Below are 18,421 nucleotides of genomic sequence, written 5' to 3'. Positions count from 1 at the left end.
ATTTCCTGTAGTCCACGATCAGCTCCTTTGTGTTGCTGACATTGAGGAAGAGATTGTTCTGGCAGCAGACTGCTAGGTTTCTGATCTCCCTGTAGGCTGTTTTATCGTCATCTGTGATCAGGCCTACCACCCTTTTGTCATCGGCAAACTTAATAATGGTGTTTGAGTGGTGCCCGGCCACACAGTCGTGGATGAACAGGGAGGACAGGAGGGGACTAAGAACGCACCCTTGAAGGGCCCCTGTTTTTGAGGGTCAGCGTGGCGGATGTGTTACCTACTCTCACCACCTGGGGGTGTCCCATCAGAAAATCCAGGAACCAGTTGCAGAGGGAGGTGTTCCAGGGTGTTCCAGTGCCGGGGTCCTCAGCTTAGTGATGAACTTGGAGGGCACTATGGTGTTGAACGCTAAGTGAAGTTTTCCATCCTAAATTTAAGCCATTAATAGTCTCTTGATGCACGTGTCTAAGTAACATACTAAAAAAATCTCCATCAAAATCTGTCAGTTTAAGAAAAATATGTTCTCCATCCACCGCATCCAGCTATGTCGGCCTTCTGCATCTGCGATGGAAGGTGGCCGAGCTACAGCGATGTTTGTTAGGCCATGAAGCAGGCCATGAAGCATCCCTAAAATCAATCTTCTCATGAAAACGTCTGTAGCGTCCGAACCATTTGGGTTACACACTAATATCACCCCACTATGGAAAGGGGAGATTCTCATAAACACTATGTTCTCCGTTTTGCTTTACGACCCCCACAAGTGTCACAGGACTTGTCTGAAGGTAATCGGTACCGTTATTGTTTTTTAAGTTATGGAGGTCGTTGTGTCCAAAAAAACAATATTTCCTTAGCTTTCTTATCTCCTAGATCTAGGAAAAACACAACCTTATTCTATATGATTTTTTTTTCTGTGTTCTGCCATTTATAAGTGTCTTTCAGTGTGCTTCTATGGACGATAGTGGTCAAATTTAAATATTTTATCAAAATTGTTGTATATAGAGTACTAGTCAAAAGTTTGGATCCACCTACTCATTCAAGGAATTGTCTTTATTTTTACTATTTTTTTTACATTGTAGAATAATAGTGACGACATCGAAACTATGAAATAACACAGAATCATGTAGTAAACAAACAAGTGTTAAACAAATCAAAATAGATTTTAGATTCTCCAAAGTAGCAAACCTTTGCCTTGACAGCTTTGCACACTCTTGGCATTCTCTCAACCAGCTTCACCTGGAAAGCTTTTCCAACAGTCTTGAAGGAGTTCCCACATACTGGGCACTTGTTGGCTGCTTTTCCTTCACTCTGCTGTCCAACTCATCCCAAACCATCTCGATTAGGTTGAGGTCAGGTGATTGTGGAGGTCAGGACATCTGATGCAGTCCTCCATCACTCTCCTTCTTGGTCAAATAGCCCTTACACAGCCTGGAGGTGTGTTGGGTCATTGTCCTGTTGAAAAACAAATGATAGTCCCACTAATCACAAACCAGATAGAATGGTGTATTGTTGCAGAATGTGATAGCCATGCTGGTTAAGTGTGCCTTGAATTCTAAATAAATCACAGTCTTATAGCAGAGCACCATTACACCACATCCACGCTTCACGGTGGGAACCACACATGCAGAGATCATCCGTTCACCTACTCTGCATCTCACAAAGACAAACATTTCAAATTTGGACTCATCAGACCAAAGGACAGATTTTCAACGGTCTAATGTCCATTGCTTGTTTTTTTTTGGTTACTACATGATTCTATATCTGTTATTTCATAGTTTTGATGTCTTCACTATTACTCTACAATGTAGAAAATGGTAAAATAAAGAAAAACCCTGGAATGAGTAGGTGTGTACAAACTTTTGGCTGGTACTGTATACAGGTGAAGTAGGAAGTTTACATACACTTAGCTGGAGTCATTAAAACTCGTTTTTCAACCCTCCACAAATTTGTTAACAAACTATAGTTTTGGCAAGTCGGATAGGACATGTTCTTTGTCTATAACACAATTTTCCCAACAATTGTTTACAGACAGATTATTTCACTTATAATTCGCTATGTATCACAATTCCAGTGGGTCAGAAGTCATATCAAAGTTTATTTGTCACGTGCGTGGAATACAACAGGTGTAAACCTTAGTGAAATGCTTACTTACCTTTTTTGCACTATTGGTTAGAGCCTGTATTAGGTGAACAATAGGTAAGTAAAGAAATAAAACAGTGAAAAATAACAGTAGCGAGGCTATATACAGTAGCGAGGCTACATACAGACACTGGTTAGTCCGGCTTATTGAGGTAGTATGTACATGTAGATATGGTTAAAGTGACTGTGCATATATGATGAACAGAGAGTAGCAGTAGCATAAAAAGAGGTGTTGGCAGGTGGTGAGTGGTGGGACACAATGCAGATAGCCCGGTTAGCCAATGAGCGGGAGCACTGGTTGGTCGGGCCAATTGAGGTAGTATGTACATGAATGTATAGTTAAAGTGACTATGCATATATGATAAACAGAGAGTAGCAGCAGCGTAAAAGAGGGGTTGGGGGAGGCACACAATGCAAATAGTCCGGGTAGCCAAGTTTACATACACTAAGTTGACTGTGCCTTGAAACAGCTTGGAAAATTCCAGAAAATTATGTCATGACTTTAGAAGCCTCTGATAGGCTAATGATATATTTCAAGGCCTACCTTCAAACTCAGTGCCTCTTTGCTTGACATCATGGGAAAAGCAAAAGAAATCAGCCAAGATCTCAGAAAAAAAATTGTAGACCTCCACAAGTCTGGTTCATCCTTGGGAGCAATTTCCAAATGCCTGAATGTACCACATTCATCTGTACAAACAACAGTACAAGTATAAACACCTTGGGACCACACAGCCATCTTACTGCTCAGGAAGGAGATGTGTTCTGTCTCCTAGAGATGAACATACTTTGGTGTGAAAAGTGCAAATCAATCCCAGATCAACAACAACAAAGGACCTTGTGAAGATGCTGGAGGAAACCGGTACAAAGTATCTACAGTGGGGCAAAAAAGTATTTAGTCAGCCACCAATTGTGCAAGTTCTCCCACTTAAAAAGATGAGAGAGGCCTGTAATTTATCATAGGTACACTTCAACTATGATAGACAAAATGAGAAAAAAATCCAGAAAATCACATTGTAGGATTTTTAATGAATTTATTTGCAAATTATGGTGGAAAATAAGTATTTGGTCACCTACAAACAAGCAAGATTTCTGGCTCTCACATACCTGTAACTTCCTCTTCAAGAGGCTCCTCTGTCCTCCACTCCTTACCTGTATTAATGGCACCTGTTTGAACTTATCAATATAACAGACACCTGTCCACAACCTCAAACAGTCACACTCCAAACTCCACTATGGCCAAGACCAAAGAGCTGTCAAAGGACACCAGAAACAAAATTGTAGATTTGCACCAGAATCTGCAATAGATAAGCAGCTTGGTTTGAAGAAATTACTGTGGGAGCAATTATTAGGAAAAGGAAGACATACAAGACCACTGATAATCTCCCTCGATCTGGGGCTCCACGCAAGATCTCACCCCGTGGGGTCAAAATGATCACAAGAACGGTGAGCAAAAATCCCAGAACCACACGGGGGGACCTAGTGAATGACCTGCAGAGAGCTGGGGCCAAAGTAACAAAGCCTACCATCAGTAACACACTACGCCGCCAGGGATTCAAATCCTGCAGTGCCAGACGTGTCCCCCTGTCTCCAGATCTCAACCCCATAGAAAATCTTTGGAGGGAGTTGAAAGTCTGTGTTGCCCAGCAACAGCCTCAAAACGTCACTGCTCTAGAGGAGATCTGCATGGAGGGATGGGCCAAAATACCAGCAACAGTGTGTGAAAACCTTGTGAAGACTTACAGAAAACGTTTGACCTCTGTCATTGCCAACAAAGGGTATATAACAAAGTATTGAGAAACTTTTGTTATTGACCAAATACTTATTTTCCACCATAATTAGCAAATAAATTCATTAAAAATCCTACAATGTGATTTTCTGGATTTTTTCTCTCATTTTGTCTGTCATAGTTGAAGTATACCTATGATGAAAATTACAGGCCTCTCTCATCTTTTTAAGTGGGAGAACTTGCACAATTTACTAAATACTTTTTTTGCCCCACTGTATATCCACGGTAAAACAAGTCCTATATCAACATAACCTGAAAGACTGCTCAGCAAGGAAGAAGCCACTGCTCCAAAACCGCCATAAAATTGCCAGACTACGCTTTGCAACTGCACATGGGAACAAAGATAGCACTTTTTGGAGAAATGTCCTCTGGTCTGATGAAACAAAAATAGAACTGTTTGGCCATAATGACCATTGTTATGTTTGGAGGAGAAAGGGGGTGGCTTGCAAGCCGAAGAATGCCATCCCAACCGTGAAGCACGGGGGTGGCAGCATCATGTTGTGGGGGTACTTTGCTACAGGAGGGGCTGGTGCACTTCACAAAATAGATGGCATCATGAGGGAGGATATTTTTTTTGTGGATATATTGAAGAAACATCTCAAGACATCAATCAGGAAATTAAAGCTTGGTCGCAAATGGGTCTTCCAAATGGACAATAACCCCAAGCGTACTTCCAAAGTTGTGGCAAAATGGCTTAAGGACAACAAAGTCAAGGTATTGGAGTGGCCATCACAAAGCCCTGACATCAATCCTATAGAACATTTGTGGGCAGAACTGAAAAGGCGTGTGTGAGCAAGGAGGCCTACAAACCTGACTCCGTTACAGCTCTGTCAGGAGGAATGGGCCAAAATTCACCCAAACTATTGTGGAAAGCTTGTGGAAGGCTACCCAAAACGTTAAACTATTTAAAGGCAATGCTACCAAATACTAATTGAGTGTATGTAAACTTCTGACCCACTGGGAATGTGATGAAAGAAATAATAGCTGAAATAAATAATTATCTCTACTATTATTCTGACATTTCATTCTTAAACCAGGTGGCGAATCGCATCTCTGCATGTCTGGCAGACATATCAGTGTGGATGACGGATCACCACCTCAAGCTGAACTTCGGCAAGACGGAGCTGCTCTTCCTCCTGGGGAAGGACTGCCCGTTCCATGATCTCGCCATCACGGTTGACAACTCCATTGTGTCCTCCTCCCAGAGCGCTAAGAACCTTGGCGTGATCCTGGACAACACCCTGTCGTTCTCAACTAACATCAAGGCGGTGGCCCGTTCCTGTAGGTTCATGCTCTACAACATCCGCAGAGTACGACCCTGCCTCACACAGGAAGCGGCGCAGGTCCTAATCCAGGCACTTGTCATCTCCCGTCTGGATTACTGCAACTTGCTGTTGGCTGTGCTCCCTGTGCCATTAAACCCCTACAACTCATCCAGAACGCCGCAGCCCGTCTGGTGTTCAACCTTCCCAAGTTCTCTCACGTCACCCCGCTCCTCCGCTCTCTCCACTGGCTTCCAGTTTGAAGCTCGCATCCGCTACAAGACCATGGTGCTTGCCTACGGAGCTGTGAGGGGAACGGCACCTCAGTACCTCCAGGCTCTGATCAGGCCCTACACCCAAACAAGGGCACTGCGTTCATCCACCTCTGGCCTGCTCGCCTCCCTACCACTGAGGAAGTACAGTTCCCGCTCAGCCCAGTCAAAACTGTTCGCTGCTCTGGCCCCCCAATGGTGGAACAAACTCCCTCACGACGCCAGGACAGCGGAGTCAATCACCACCTTCCGGAGACACCTGAAACCCCACCTCTTTAAGGAATACCTAGGATAGGATAAAGTAATCCTTCTCACCCCCCTTAAAAGATTTAGATGCACTATTGTAAAGTGGCTGTTCCACTGGATGTCATAAGGTGAATGCACCAATTTGTAAGTCGCTCTGGATAAGAGCGTCTGCTAAATGACTTAAATGTAAATGTATGTTAAAATAAAGTGGTGACCCTAACTGACGTAAGACAGGGAATTTTTAAATTTTTACTAGGATTAAATGTAAGGAATTGTGAAACTGAGTTTAAATGTATTTGGCTAAAGTGTATGTAAGCTTCCAAATTCAACTGTATGTTTTTGTACCTACAGGGGTCCTAAAATTCAAAATCAGATCGCTAAATGATCCATGGTATGACCATCTTAAAACAATTCCATATATTAGCTTAGTAAAAAAAACTCCAGAGGCTTAGACTTTAAGAGGTGAAATACAAAATTAAACAAAAATCTAAGCAAACCTTTTGAAAAGTGAAGTAAGTTTGTAGTCTGAACTAAAGTATTTGAGTAGCTAGTTGAAGAAAACGACTTGATTGTAATTTCTACAACCTTCCATTGGAGGTCGCTAATCATGAGAGACCTGGCCATAGTTCAATTGCTATGCCCATGATAGCTCAGTCTCGCGATTTTTGGAAGACTCCACGTTGCTGGGTTTACACTAGATAGCACAGCCACATAGTCAAAATTGTCTACATCTTAATTCAAGGTTAGGATTAGCCATAAAGTTAACAGTGTGGTTAAGGTTAGGTTTAAAAATAAATATTTAAGAAGATACATTTTAGTTTATAGGTGGGGTTTATGACTGTGGCTTTGGTAACTAGTGACGAACATGTTTCTGTTTCCTGTACAGAAACCCCATAAGCAAAGATAGTTCACTCATGCCGTTTACCATTGGAAAAAATAAGTCAGTTCCGGTCTACTTAACTGGGTGTGTCTCCCATAGACACCAATACAATAGCAGCTAGGTCCATTAAACCAGAAGAAAACAACTGCGAGTGGGGTGTCTCGCTTCCTTTTCAGTCTCTGCCGAAACCCTTCTCCGCAACCAAGCTTCACACCCGGCTGCATAGGGAAGGTCCACCGCGGTACCCCCCCGAAACCTTCGAAGGCCAACCATCCTCGGTCACTGACCAGTCCTGTCAACCACCGCCGCTGTCCTTTCCGTGAGACCTGAGTGGCGAGGGCCGCTCCAATTTGAGGAACGCAGCACACGATTTTCGTAGGGGAGCTGGTTCTAGTTATCGCCTAGCAGCTAGCTTGCTAGCTAGGCAATAATCGAAAGGAACAGTAACGTTCATGTGTTGTGTAAGAAATACTGCTAGTGTAACGTTACTGTTATAGCTAGCTAGTTTGTTTGTGAAATATTCTGTACTCGTTAACTAGTTAGTTATCTAAATAACGTTAGTCAAATGCACCTGACCTGTAGGTGACGTGCATTAGGGATTGTCCTTACAGTTATCTGCCATGATCGCAAAGTAACGTTAAGTCACAGACCGCCAGCAACATTTACCCCTGTTGCTGTTTTAAAACAACTTTGAAATATCAGTTATTTATTGTACTGATTTGCTTTGGAAAGTCGTCCAGTGCATTGTCAAATATTTCGAAATGGCTCCGAAGAGAAGACCCGTTCCCCTAAATATCACGCCCATTGGAGAGGGGCAGTCCATCTCCACGACCATTGATGCTGCGTCCGAGTGAGTGTTCAAGGAGGGCTGAGGGCATGTACTGTACTGATATTAGGCAAATGTTGATTCCGGGAACTGTAGTTGCACAATTTAGTTTCAGGCCAAAACTAACCTACGTAACACTAGCCTAACACACCTGATTCAAACCAATCATGGGCTCAGTGATCAGTTGTATCTGGTACTGCTCGGCTAGAACACAAATGTGTCCCCAGGAAAATGGTCAAGAATATGGTTGTTTAATATTGCCATGCTCACTCCATGCATATCTCCTTCCTAGAGCCAATCTGGAGGCCTTACAGAAGAAGCTAGGCGAGCTAGATTTGGACGAACAGCAGAGGAAACGTCTGGAGGCTTTCCTCACCCAGAAAGCCCAAGTGGGCGAGCTGAAAGATGACGATTTCCACCCCATATGTGAGCTGGGCGCTGGCAACGGTGGAGTGGTCAACAAGGTCCGCCACAAACCCTCCAGACTGGTCATGGCCCGGAAGGTGAGTCTAACCTTGTATGTACTTTTGACATTTTTCTCCAAATCCAGAGCTTTTGACTCTGAAACTGATAGTTATTCTAGATGAGCAGTAGATTATTCGAATGTTTATCTGATCTCTCTACTCCACAGCTCATCCACCTGGAGATTAAGCCTGCCATCAGGAACCAGATAATCAGAGAGCTGCAGGTGCTCCACGAGTGTAACTCTCCCTACATCGTGGGCTTCTACGGGGCCTTCTACAGCGATGGCGAGATCAGTATCTGTATGGAGCACATGGTAAGAGTGAGAGAGACAGAGGTTTGGGTTGAGGGGGAGTGTCTGATTTACCTCAGTCATTGAACTAACGCTGGAATGATGCAGCTTGCTGGAAGACAATGGGTGGGGGGGGGTTCACGGCAAAAAGGCAGATGTGTGAACTCTCATTGTTGCTGAGAGTATGAACATTTGTGTGTGGTTTTGAGACAGCAATGGTGCTTATAATAGGACCTGTGGTATAACACTAACAAACCAGTTGTAACTTTGTTTTAACAAATGTATGTGTTGCAATGGTTGTTACGATATACCTTGCCATGCACCTGGAGCTATTGTGTATTACTGTATGACAAAACCCTACAAAATGCAGACCGTGTACAGTAGCAGTGTGTGTCAGACATTAAGCCGTGGCCTGTTGGGTACAGGATGGAGGCTCTCTGGATCAGGTACTGAAGGAAGCCAGGAGAATCCCTGAGGAGATCCTGGGCAAAGTCAGCATAGCAGTGAGTATTACACTACATAATGAAGATTTATTATTATTTGTGCTTCATTCAGTGGTACTTGCGGTTATTTTATAGATGTCTAGATTTATCTCAATTTTAAAGCATGTTTCCTGCAATTCTATATATTTTGCCATGGAGTGGAGAGAAAAAATCATCAGTCTTACACCAAATTTCCTGCAATTCTACACATGTTGCCATAGGGTGGAGACAAATGTTTGCAGTTTTTAATATGATGACCGGAGTGACTAACAAAAGCAATGAGAGCCCCGTGGTCGGTAATTCAACCATGATTCCTACAAGTTTAGATAGCTGTCCATAACACAAATTACCAAACTAAAAAGTTTTAGCTGACACAGGCCAATTGAGTAACTGACGTAACAAGACATAAACTACTAATGCACAACCACATTTCAAAATTGCACCTTGTGGGGGAATTGATCTGCGGGCCAGTTGCCCATCCGTGCTCTAAACATAACTTCACAGTATGTCACAACTGTGATCAAATGCACTCTGCTCCCTTCCCATGTGGTTAAAGGCCTGATGCAATTATCAAATAATTTCTGGGTAACAATTACTACATTACTGTAATACTTTTCCATAATAGCTTTTTAGCAAACATTTAGCCTTTTATGCTGGCTTCAAGGCCAGCAACACTGAAGCATGCATGAGAGCACCAGTTGTTCCGGACGACTGTGTGATCATGATCTCCGTAGCCAATGTGAGCAAGACCTTTAAACAGGTCAACATTCACAAAGCCGCAGGGCCAGATTGATTACCAGGACGTGTACTCAAAGTATGCGCGTACCAACTGTCAAGTGTCTTCACTGACATCTTCAACCTCTCCCTGACCTGAGTCTGTAATACCTACATGTTTCAAACATACCACCATAGTCCCTGTGCCCAAGAAAGTGAAGGTAACCTGCCTAAAGGATTACCGTTCCGTAGCACTCACGTCTGTAGCCATGAAGTGCTTTGAAAGGCTAGTCATGGCTCACATCAACAACACCATGCCGGAAACCCTAGACCCACTCCAATTCGCATACCACCTCAACAGATCCACAGATGGCGCAATCTCAATCGCACCCCACACTGCCCTTTCCCACCTGGACAAAAGGAACACTTATGTGAGAAAGCTATTCATTGACTACAGTTCAGCACCATAGAGCACACAAAGCTTATCACTAAGCTATGGACCCTGGGACTAAAGACCTCTGCAACTGGATCCTGGACTTCCTGATGGGCCGCCCCCAGATGGTAAGGGTGGACAACAACACATTTGCCACGCTGATCCCCAACACCTGGGACCCTCAGGGGTGTGTGCTCCTGTACTCGCTGTTCACCCAAGCACAGCTCCAACACACCATCATTAAGTTTGCTGATGACACAACAGCCTGATCACTGAAAACAATGAGACGGCCTATAGGGAGGAGGTCAGAAACCTGGCAGTGTGGTGCCAGGACAACAACCTCTCCCGCAATGTTTTTTTGTTGTACCTTTATTTAACTAGGCAAGTCAGTTAAGAACAAATTCTTATTTTCAATGACGGCCTAGGAACAGTGGGGTAAACTGCCTTTTCAGGGGCAGAACGACAGATTTGTACCTTGTCAGCTCGGGGGTTTGAACTTGCAACCTTCCGGTTACTAGTCCAATGCTCTCACCACTAGGCTACCCTGCCGCCCCAATGTGAGCAAGACAACGGAGCTGATCGTGGATTATAGGAAAAGGAAGGCCGAACTGGCCCCCATTAACATGGACAGGGCTGAAGTGAAACGGGTTGAGAGTTTCAAGTTTCTTGATGTCCACATCCCCAACAAACTATCATGGTCCAAACACACCAAGGCAGTTATGAAGAGAGGGTACGACAACACCTTCTCCCCCTTATGAGACTGAAAAGATTTGGCATGGGTCCCCAGATCGTCAGTTATACAGCTGCACTGTCGAAAGCATCCTGACCGGTTGCATCACCACCTGGTATGGCAACTGCTCGGCATCTGACTGTAAGGTGCTGCAGAAGGTAGTGCGTATGGCCCAGTACATCACTGGGGCCAAGCTCCCTGACATCCAGGACTTATATACCAGGCGGTGTCAGAGGAAGGCCCTAAAAATTGTCAAAGACTCCAGTCACCCAAGTCATAGACTGTTCTCTCTGCTACTGCATGGCAAGCGGTACCAGAGCGCCAAGTCTAGGACCAAAAGGCTCCATAACAGCTTCTACCCCCAACCCCCAATCAAACCCCCCCCCCCCCCACCCTTTGTTTTTTCATTGCTGCTACTCACTGTTTATTATCTATGCATAGTCACTTTACAAATTACCTCAAACTGTATCCTTGCACATTGTCTCGGTACCAATACCCCCTGTAATATAGCCTCTTTATTGTTATGTATCCTCTTGTGTTACTTTTGTCTTTTTTTTTCTCACTTTAGTCTATTTAGTCAATATTTTCTTAACCAACAATGCAGTTCAAGAAAGAGTTAAGGGCTTGTAAGTAAGCATTTCATGGTAAGGTCTACTACACCTGTTGTATTTGGTAACATTTGATTTGATTTTGCTGGGAATGTCTGAGTGGCCTGAGTGAGTGGCCTGAGTGAGTGGCCTGAGTGAGTGGCCTGAGTGAGTGGCCTGAGTGAGTGGCCTGAGTGAGTGGCCTGAGTGAGTGGCCTAATGGGAGGGGCCTAATGGGAGGGGCCTAATGGGAGGAACATAACCTGAAAACCAGCTGTTATTGGCAGAGCGGTTTGGAACTCTCTTTGTGGTCTATTAATTTATAACACCAGGCAAGCCTGCTAAATGACTTAAATGTAAATGTAAACCCTGCTGAATAGGTCCTGTATAAATTGTATTTTCAGCCTGCAACTGTCAGTAAATAACACATTTCACCAGTTGTTGTACAATATGATAGGACAAAAATGAATTTGGATTGCACTGGGCCTTTTCGAAGGAGTTTCTTATTGTTTCTCAATGGACTGCTTTTTCTCATGTAATTGTGATAATCAGGAGTCACAGGAAGCTCGGCATGCAAGACCTCACTGTTCTCACCGTTCACACTGTGTGTGTGCGCGTGTGCGTGTGCGTGTGTGTGTGTGTGTGTGTGTGTTTGATGTGATATCCTGTATGGATGTATCTATGGACTCAGAGCTGGTCTTTGTATGATTTCAGGTCCAGGAAGTGTGTGTTATTATATGTTGTGTTAAATAAAATGTTTGCATCTCACTTTTAAAGGTACTCAGAGGACTTGCCTATCTGCGGGAAAAACACCAGATCATGCACAGAGGTAAGCGACAGCTCTCCATATAGAATGTGTGTTTTTGTGCATATTAACGATATGATTTGAGACCCTGGATAGTGTATGATTTGGATGGGATGAATTAGTGTGATGTCTATAGTGTGTTTGGGTGTATCTGACGCTGAGGAGTTCTGGTGTCTAGTGTTCTGAAGTTGAGGGCGGTGGTGAAGTGTTTTGAGCTGAGCGTTGTGGTGTACAGTTTTTTTATTTTTTAGTTGAGGGCACTGGTGTATGTGGAGCCGATGGGGTGGGCTCTGGGGTGTAGTTAGAGGCGGAGCTGAGCGCCACGGTGTATTGGGGTGTGGTGGTGTTCAGAAGCAGGGCTGAGGCAGAGCTGTCTAGGAGCCCAGTCGGTAATTACACACTCTCCGATGTGATTACATGGCAGCCACACCCTGCAGCCCCCTCCCTCTGTCTCTGTCACGCCACCTCTCATACTTGCCCCTCTGTCTCCTCTGAAGTGGGAGGGGTCACCACAGAGGATGGATAGCAGGTCTACTACACCCCATTATTGATCATTTTTCCAGGCTAGAGGGATTGAAGAGGATTTGGCTTGTCTGTATGGTCTCAAATGTAAATGTTGTGGTCCATGCTAGCTAGCAGAATCAGTGGCTTTATGAAATGTCAGTGGTGTGGTGTCTGGCATGGTAGAGGGACAGGGACAAAGAGAAGTAGGGAAGGGGCTGCTGGGTCTGGGCCTCCAGCCCTCTCTCGCTCTCTTACAACTCAACTGTCCTCCCTCCCTACTCTGCCACGCAGACGTCAAGCCCTCCAACATCCTGGTGAACTCGCGCGGGGAGATCAAGCTGTGTGACTTTGGCGTGAGTGGCCAGCTCATCGACTCCATGGCCAACTCCTTCGTGGGAACGCGCTCCTACATGTCGGTGAGTCAGCTCTCCCTCCCCTGCCCAAGCCGCCTTGCCAAGAGCCGAGGCCGTACCCAGTAGAGGGCTGTGTCACACGGAGGCACCCGCTGCCAGCCCTGTCCCCTGTCCCCTTCCCCCAGACACCTGGAGGGAGCGATGCACAGAGCTGCCCGCCCACTTGGCCCACTCTGGGTGTGACGTGCGTGTATTCCTCAACAGCCGGAGAGACTGCAGGGCACACACTACTCTGTGCAGTCAGACGTGTGGAGCATGGGCCTGTCCCTGGTGGAGCTGGCCATTGGCCGCTACCCCATCCCCCCGCCTGACGCCAAGGAGCTGGAAGCCATCTTTGGCCGGCCAGTACAGGATGGAGCTGAGGGGGAACCACAGGCCCCCTCCAACCGCCTCCCCAGACCACCAGGAGGACGACCAGTCAGCGGTTGGAACACACCTGAAGCCCTTTCTTCTTACACAATATTACAACACTGATTATATAACTGCTTTTCAAACAGATTTATTTTTGCTTTTCAATAAAAGGTATTCTGGAAGAAAAATATATATATATTTACAAAAAAATGTTATGTCTTATTTATAATATCTAAATACCTCTCCATATTGTCCTCTTCCTCAGGACATGGGATGGACAGTCGACCTGCCATGGCTATATTTGAGCTACTGGACTACATTGTCAATGAGGTCAGATGAACTGCTGACTCTACAATATATTCTACTTGTTCGTGTGCTCTGGTTATTTTAAATGAGTTTTGTCTTGCGCACCTTTTCCTCATTCCCAGCCTCCTCCCAGGCTTCCACTCGGTGTCTTCACCAACGATTTCCAGGAGTTTGTGACAAAATGGTGAGCCCAAGCATTCATCATATATTAATACTGCCTATTATTACCTCAGCACCTTTTATTGTCATCATTCAGACAGAATTCCCAGTTGGTTTACTATGATTGTTTGGTGGCTGTGTGTGGACTCTCCACATATTGTGAATTATTGTGTACACTAGGCAGAGCCTAGAGCAATATGGAACAAACTTAGATTCTCACCTCTAGAGAATCACTTTATATTAGGTGAAGTCAGCAAAATGCTTATTGTGATTCCCTGTGCTACTAACCTACTCCAAGAACTTCTGCAGGATTTAGAGAGAAATATCTTTCATAGTGGAGAAAGCTTTCCTTTTATTTCTCTTTGCTGAGTTTTCTAATGATTTCTCGGAAGTCATAGAGATGATCAACTGTTTGTGTTAATAGTCTGATCAAGAATCCAGCGGAGAGAGCTGACCTGAAGATGCTGATGGTATGTAGTTTTCAAATTGGCTCAGGAGTCCTATTAGCTTTCAGAAATCTGCATTTTTCAAAAGACTGCAGACGTTCAAAAAAATATGCGTTTTAAACCGCTTCACCTGCGTTTCATATTGAAAGTCAAGTCTTTAAAATAAAATAAAAAACAACATGTTTTCCAATAAAGTGATCAGGGGCATGATGTGATCAGGGGCATGATGTGATCAGGGGCATGATGTGATCAGGGGCATGATGTGATCAGGGGCATGATGTGATCAGGGGCATGATGTGATCAGGGGCATGATGTGATCAGGGTTGGGGAGTAACGGATTACATGTAAGGGATAACAAAAATGGTAACTGTAAACTGTTACGTTACCAGCAAAAATATTGTAATCAGATTACAGATACTTTGGAATAACTAGATCATTTCTTCGAGGATTTCTTTTAAATTCAGAAACGTTTGCAAAGGAAAAATATTTCACATTTCTATTTTCTCAATGACATTCAAATCAGCATTGAAAAAAGGCGCAAGTTTAAGTTTGTGCCACCTGAGTGTGTCTGACCACAAGTCAGAAAGTCAGAGAACACTGATGTCACACCAAATGTGTTTGATGGACCACAGCAAAAGAACAGGAATAGGCTTTTTTAGGCTAGAGTCTAATTCATGCTGATAAAAAAATGTAATTCATTGGCTTAATGGACACATGTTCCAACTCACACACTTTTGATAGACTTAAAGGGGCAATCTGTAGTTGCTGCATCCATTTTTGGACTTGTAAATTATATATATATATCCATCCATAGATTGATTCTTGAAGAATATAACTTGTAAATGACTCATGAGCTTAGTTCAACTGTTATACTCCAAGAACCCAAAATATAAGCTTGTTTTTCTCCAATGTTTGTAAATGTAAACAACCACTATATAGCTTCATAACATGGTTAAAACAATCATTTTGATGTAATGGATGGTCAGTCCTTGCATCCATAGCTCTGTCTATTCATTTGAGATTGGTAACATTTCTCCAGGCCCATTCCTCAGATTTTTACCAAAACACCAACAAAAGTTAAATAGGCCTACAGCAAATGCAGCATTCATTTTTCACATGTAAATAGTACTTTGCAGTAGTGTTCAAAGCATGCCATTCCATGAGCGCAGCATTTATTTTTCAACTCAAATTAATGAGCCCAATTAGTCCTCCATGACAAAATCCTAAACAACAGAGTAGGGCTGGCTAATAAGTCCTTAGTTTTGGTGTTATGCTCAGGTAAAACAATTTGGCTAATCTATATTTCCAAGTCCTATTCTTGAAGATTAAGGGGTATAACATTTTTTTTTGGAATGACTGGAATTCTGATGGACGGGTTTTTAATGTAAAGATATAATTGAATCGTATTATTATATGTAGTAGAAAGCGATGGGTTAGAAGAATCCTACATAACCAACCCATGAAGTAAAATTTAACATATGGCCAGCCTTGTAAACTTGAACATTGATTTATCCTGCAATAGATGTATATGCTACCAATTAAAACACATTTGTCTTCTTCTAATTACTCTCTTAAGGGGAAAGTAATCTAAAAGTAATGGAATGTAATTAGATTATGTCACCGAGTTTGAGTAATCTAAAAGTTACGTTACTGATTACAATTTTGGATAGGTAACTGTAATGGATTACATTCAGAAAGTAACCTACCCAACCCTGCACAAAATACGCTAGTGCAACAGATTCTGCAGAAAATTGCTTCATTTCATTAGATGACAACAGAAGTGCAATGCTATTTTGGCTAGGAGCCACACAAGAAGATTAGTTTACAATGGAAAAAGCAAGGTATTTAAAAAATAATAATAATAATAATAATTTAAATGCAAAAATGAAACATGACCATCATATCTAATGTTTGTCATAGGACATTTTAGCTGGCTACATTCTAATGTTTTGCTTTAAATTAATCTATCATTTTACCAGAGAAAAATAAGAGAAAAGTACTGGATAAAAGTAGCTTCACATCAGTCAAAGCACTGTCAACTGATGGAATGCCTGTTTGAGAATGCAGGGATTTGATTGGTCTGATGATGAGAGCAAAGATTTCTCATCTGGTGGAGAATTGCAACTGAATCACAAAATGAATCTGAAGCCGAGCAGAAATTACAATAAGAAGCATTTCAGATCTACTTTGACAATAGGCAGCAATATATTTCTTATGCGTTTTATCTAAAATAATTGTGTGGAAAAAGGTGTAAATTCTGCTTTAAAGCAACCACTGTGGCTATGTTGACTATCTACTGTAAGTGCCCTTTCGATATTAGCCAAGAACTAATTCTGATGTATTAACTAACTTGCGTTTGCTGTTTTGTTATTGTTTAGAACCACACGTTTATCAAGCGTGCTGAGGTGGAGGAGGTGGACTTTGCTGGCTGGATGTGTAAAACCATGGGCCTCAACCAACCCAGCACCCCAACCCGCATCACAGAATGAACAGCCCAACGCCAAACTGCTTCCCACATTAGGATCCATGGTGTCTCACTGTCTCACACACACACACACACTTTGGCACCCTTTTCGTCTTGCTCTTTAAAAAAGGTTTCGGCACTCTCTCTAAAGTACATATCATCAACAGGGCCAATTGACTCCATGTATGACCACAGATTTTCCATACCAGTGGCAGGGTAGATCTACACACTAGTCATGATATTTTTCTCCAATCATCATATTAAAGAGAAGGTACAAGGCATGAAAGGGCTGCCAGGTTATAATTTAATGAATTGTCATTGATATCATTTTACCACATTTGTATTGATAAATTCTGTATTAATATTGACAAGAGAGTTGTTAATGGTTTGTGCAACTGCATATTAGTGAAGGCTGTAGAGGGGCCATCTTTGACAAAGAAAAAGTGTCCATGACAGAAATCACTGGAGTCAAGTGCTTTGTATTCACAGGAGGACAGCAAACCAAAGAAGGTACTCATCGTGACTACTAATGTTTTGCATTTAATGCCTTATCAAAGTACTTCGTTTTGTACATTCATGACCAGTACAGTTTCGAGAGAGGAGTACTTTGAATGTTGACATTTTTATTTGACTATAATAGTAATTACGTAGTTATCAAATGTGCTCATTTTACAAAATGACATAATTTGCAATCTTATATATTTTCCAGACACTCAAGATCATGTTTTTGTTGTTGTTTTTTAAAACTTGTATTTGTATCAACTGCCTGAAACGCACATCTGTGTCAAGTCAGAATACGTCCAACACCTTGACTAGAGACGCTCTGAAATGTTCCGATTTTTGCCATTCGACTCAATTTATTCCCCCAAGTGTTTTTGGTTCTGCTCGCACTCTTCTGCTTTGCGTGAGTAAGTGTAACCTACACGCCAAGCTTTCTTTTGGTGAATCCGTGGTTACTGGCTCTGGTGGGGGTTTGGGTAGCATGTATTAATTAGCCTGTCGTCTGTAAGAGCCCCTGTGTATATATAATCTGCTTCTGGCTGACCTTTACAATTTCCAATAGACTTGCATTCGTTGCTAACAAAGTTACTGCTTTGTCGCCTGTATGTGTATAAAGCTATATAAACTGTACGCAAAGTGCTATTTTGACTCGTTTAGACAGAAATGTAAGACATTTCGTTTTATCTAAAGAAAATGTGTTGGATATTGTTATAATGTAAAAAATAAAACGTATTTGTGAATGTATATGGCAATTTTGTTTTATGTGGGGAGAGTGTTGTAGTTAGTTATGGAACAAATGATAAACAGAGCTTTCTATTGGGCAGGAGCGTTCCTTTAGAAACTCGACACTACCTGATACTTACGGAGGAAAGACCGGAGGTAAAGTGCCAAATGATGCTCTTGACCCAGGTTATGACATGCTACACATATCCAAAGAGTCTTCAACTCTCGAGTCACGTACTGTAGATATAACACGGCTCCCCGTTAACCTATACTCTGGATACTTATTTTAAAACCAAAACACTTTAGGAGATACATTCCACATTGCTCTTAAGTGTTTGATTAAAATTTCTCGCATTTGGCCTGAATTAAGTCAACCATGACTCAGCCACAAATGACAAAAACAGAGTTGCTGGTGGGTGTTTGTGGTGGGTAAGACTCGTTTATATTGGACTGTAATTGTAATAAAAATGGCTGACATCATCTGACCTGCCAACCAGAAGGGAAAATGAATCAGTCTGATGGTTCGCTAATTATTTAAGACTTATATGAAAACTGTATAGTTCAGATGTACAATGTATTGGATGTTAAACTGCAGTACTGTTGGTATAGATTCATTTATTGATTTCTAGCTGTTATTCTAGTGT

The 18,421-nt window shown here is 42.7% G+C and overlaps 1 protein-coding gene across 1 annotated transcript; it reads left to right on the top strand.

The window, feature by feature from the left end:
* The first annotated feature begins 6,621 nt into the window (after positions 1-6,621).
* LOC124037664 (dual specificity mitogen-activated protein kinase kinase 2-like) lies at positions 6,622-17,798 on the top strand. Its single transcript, XM_046352608.1, has 11 exons — positions 6,622-7,429; positions 7,698-7,908; positions 8,037-8,183; positions 8,585-8,662; positions 11,883-11,934; positions 12,706-12,830; positions 13,032-13,251; positions 13,444-13,508; positions 13,607-13,668; positions 14,068-14,113; positions 16,468-17,798. Exons 1-11 carry the CDS (start codon positions 7,341-7,343, stop codon positions 16,576-16,578), a joined length of 1,206 nt encoding a protein of 401 aa, XP_046208564.1. The 5' UTR covers positions 6,622-7,340; the 3' UTR covers positions 16,579-17,798.
* Positions 17,799-18,421: the final 623 nt, after the last annotated feature.

This window comes from Oncorhynchus gorbuscha, linkage group LG06 (assembly GCF_021184085.1).
Source record: "Oncorhynchus gorbuscha isolate QuinsamMale2020 ecotype Even-year linkage group LG06, OgorEven_v1.0, whole genome shotgun sequence".
NCBI classification, from domain to species: Eukaryota; Metazoa; Chordata; class Actinopteri; order Salmoniformes; family Salmonidae; genus Oncorhynchus; species Oncorhynchus gorbuscha.
Note: the sequence above shows the minus strand (reverse complement) of the source record. Positions and strands in the feature narration are given on the sequence as shown.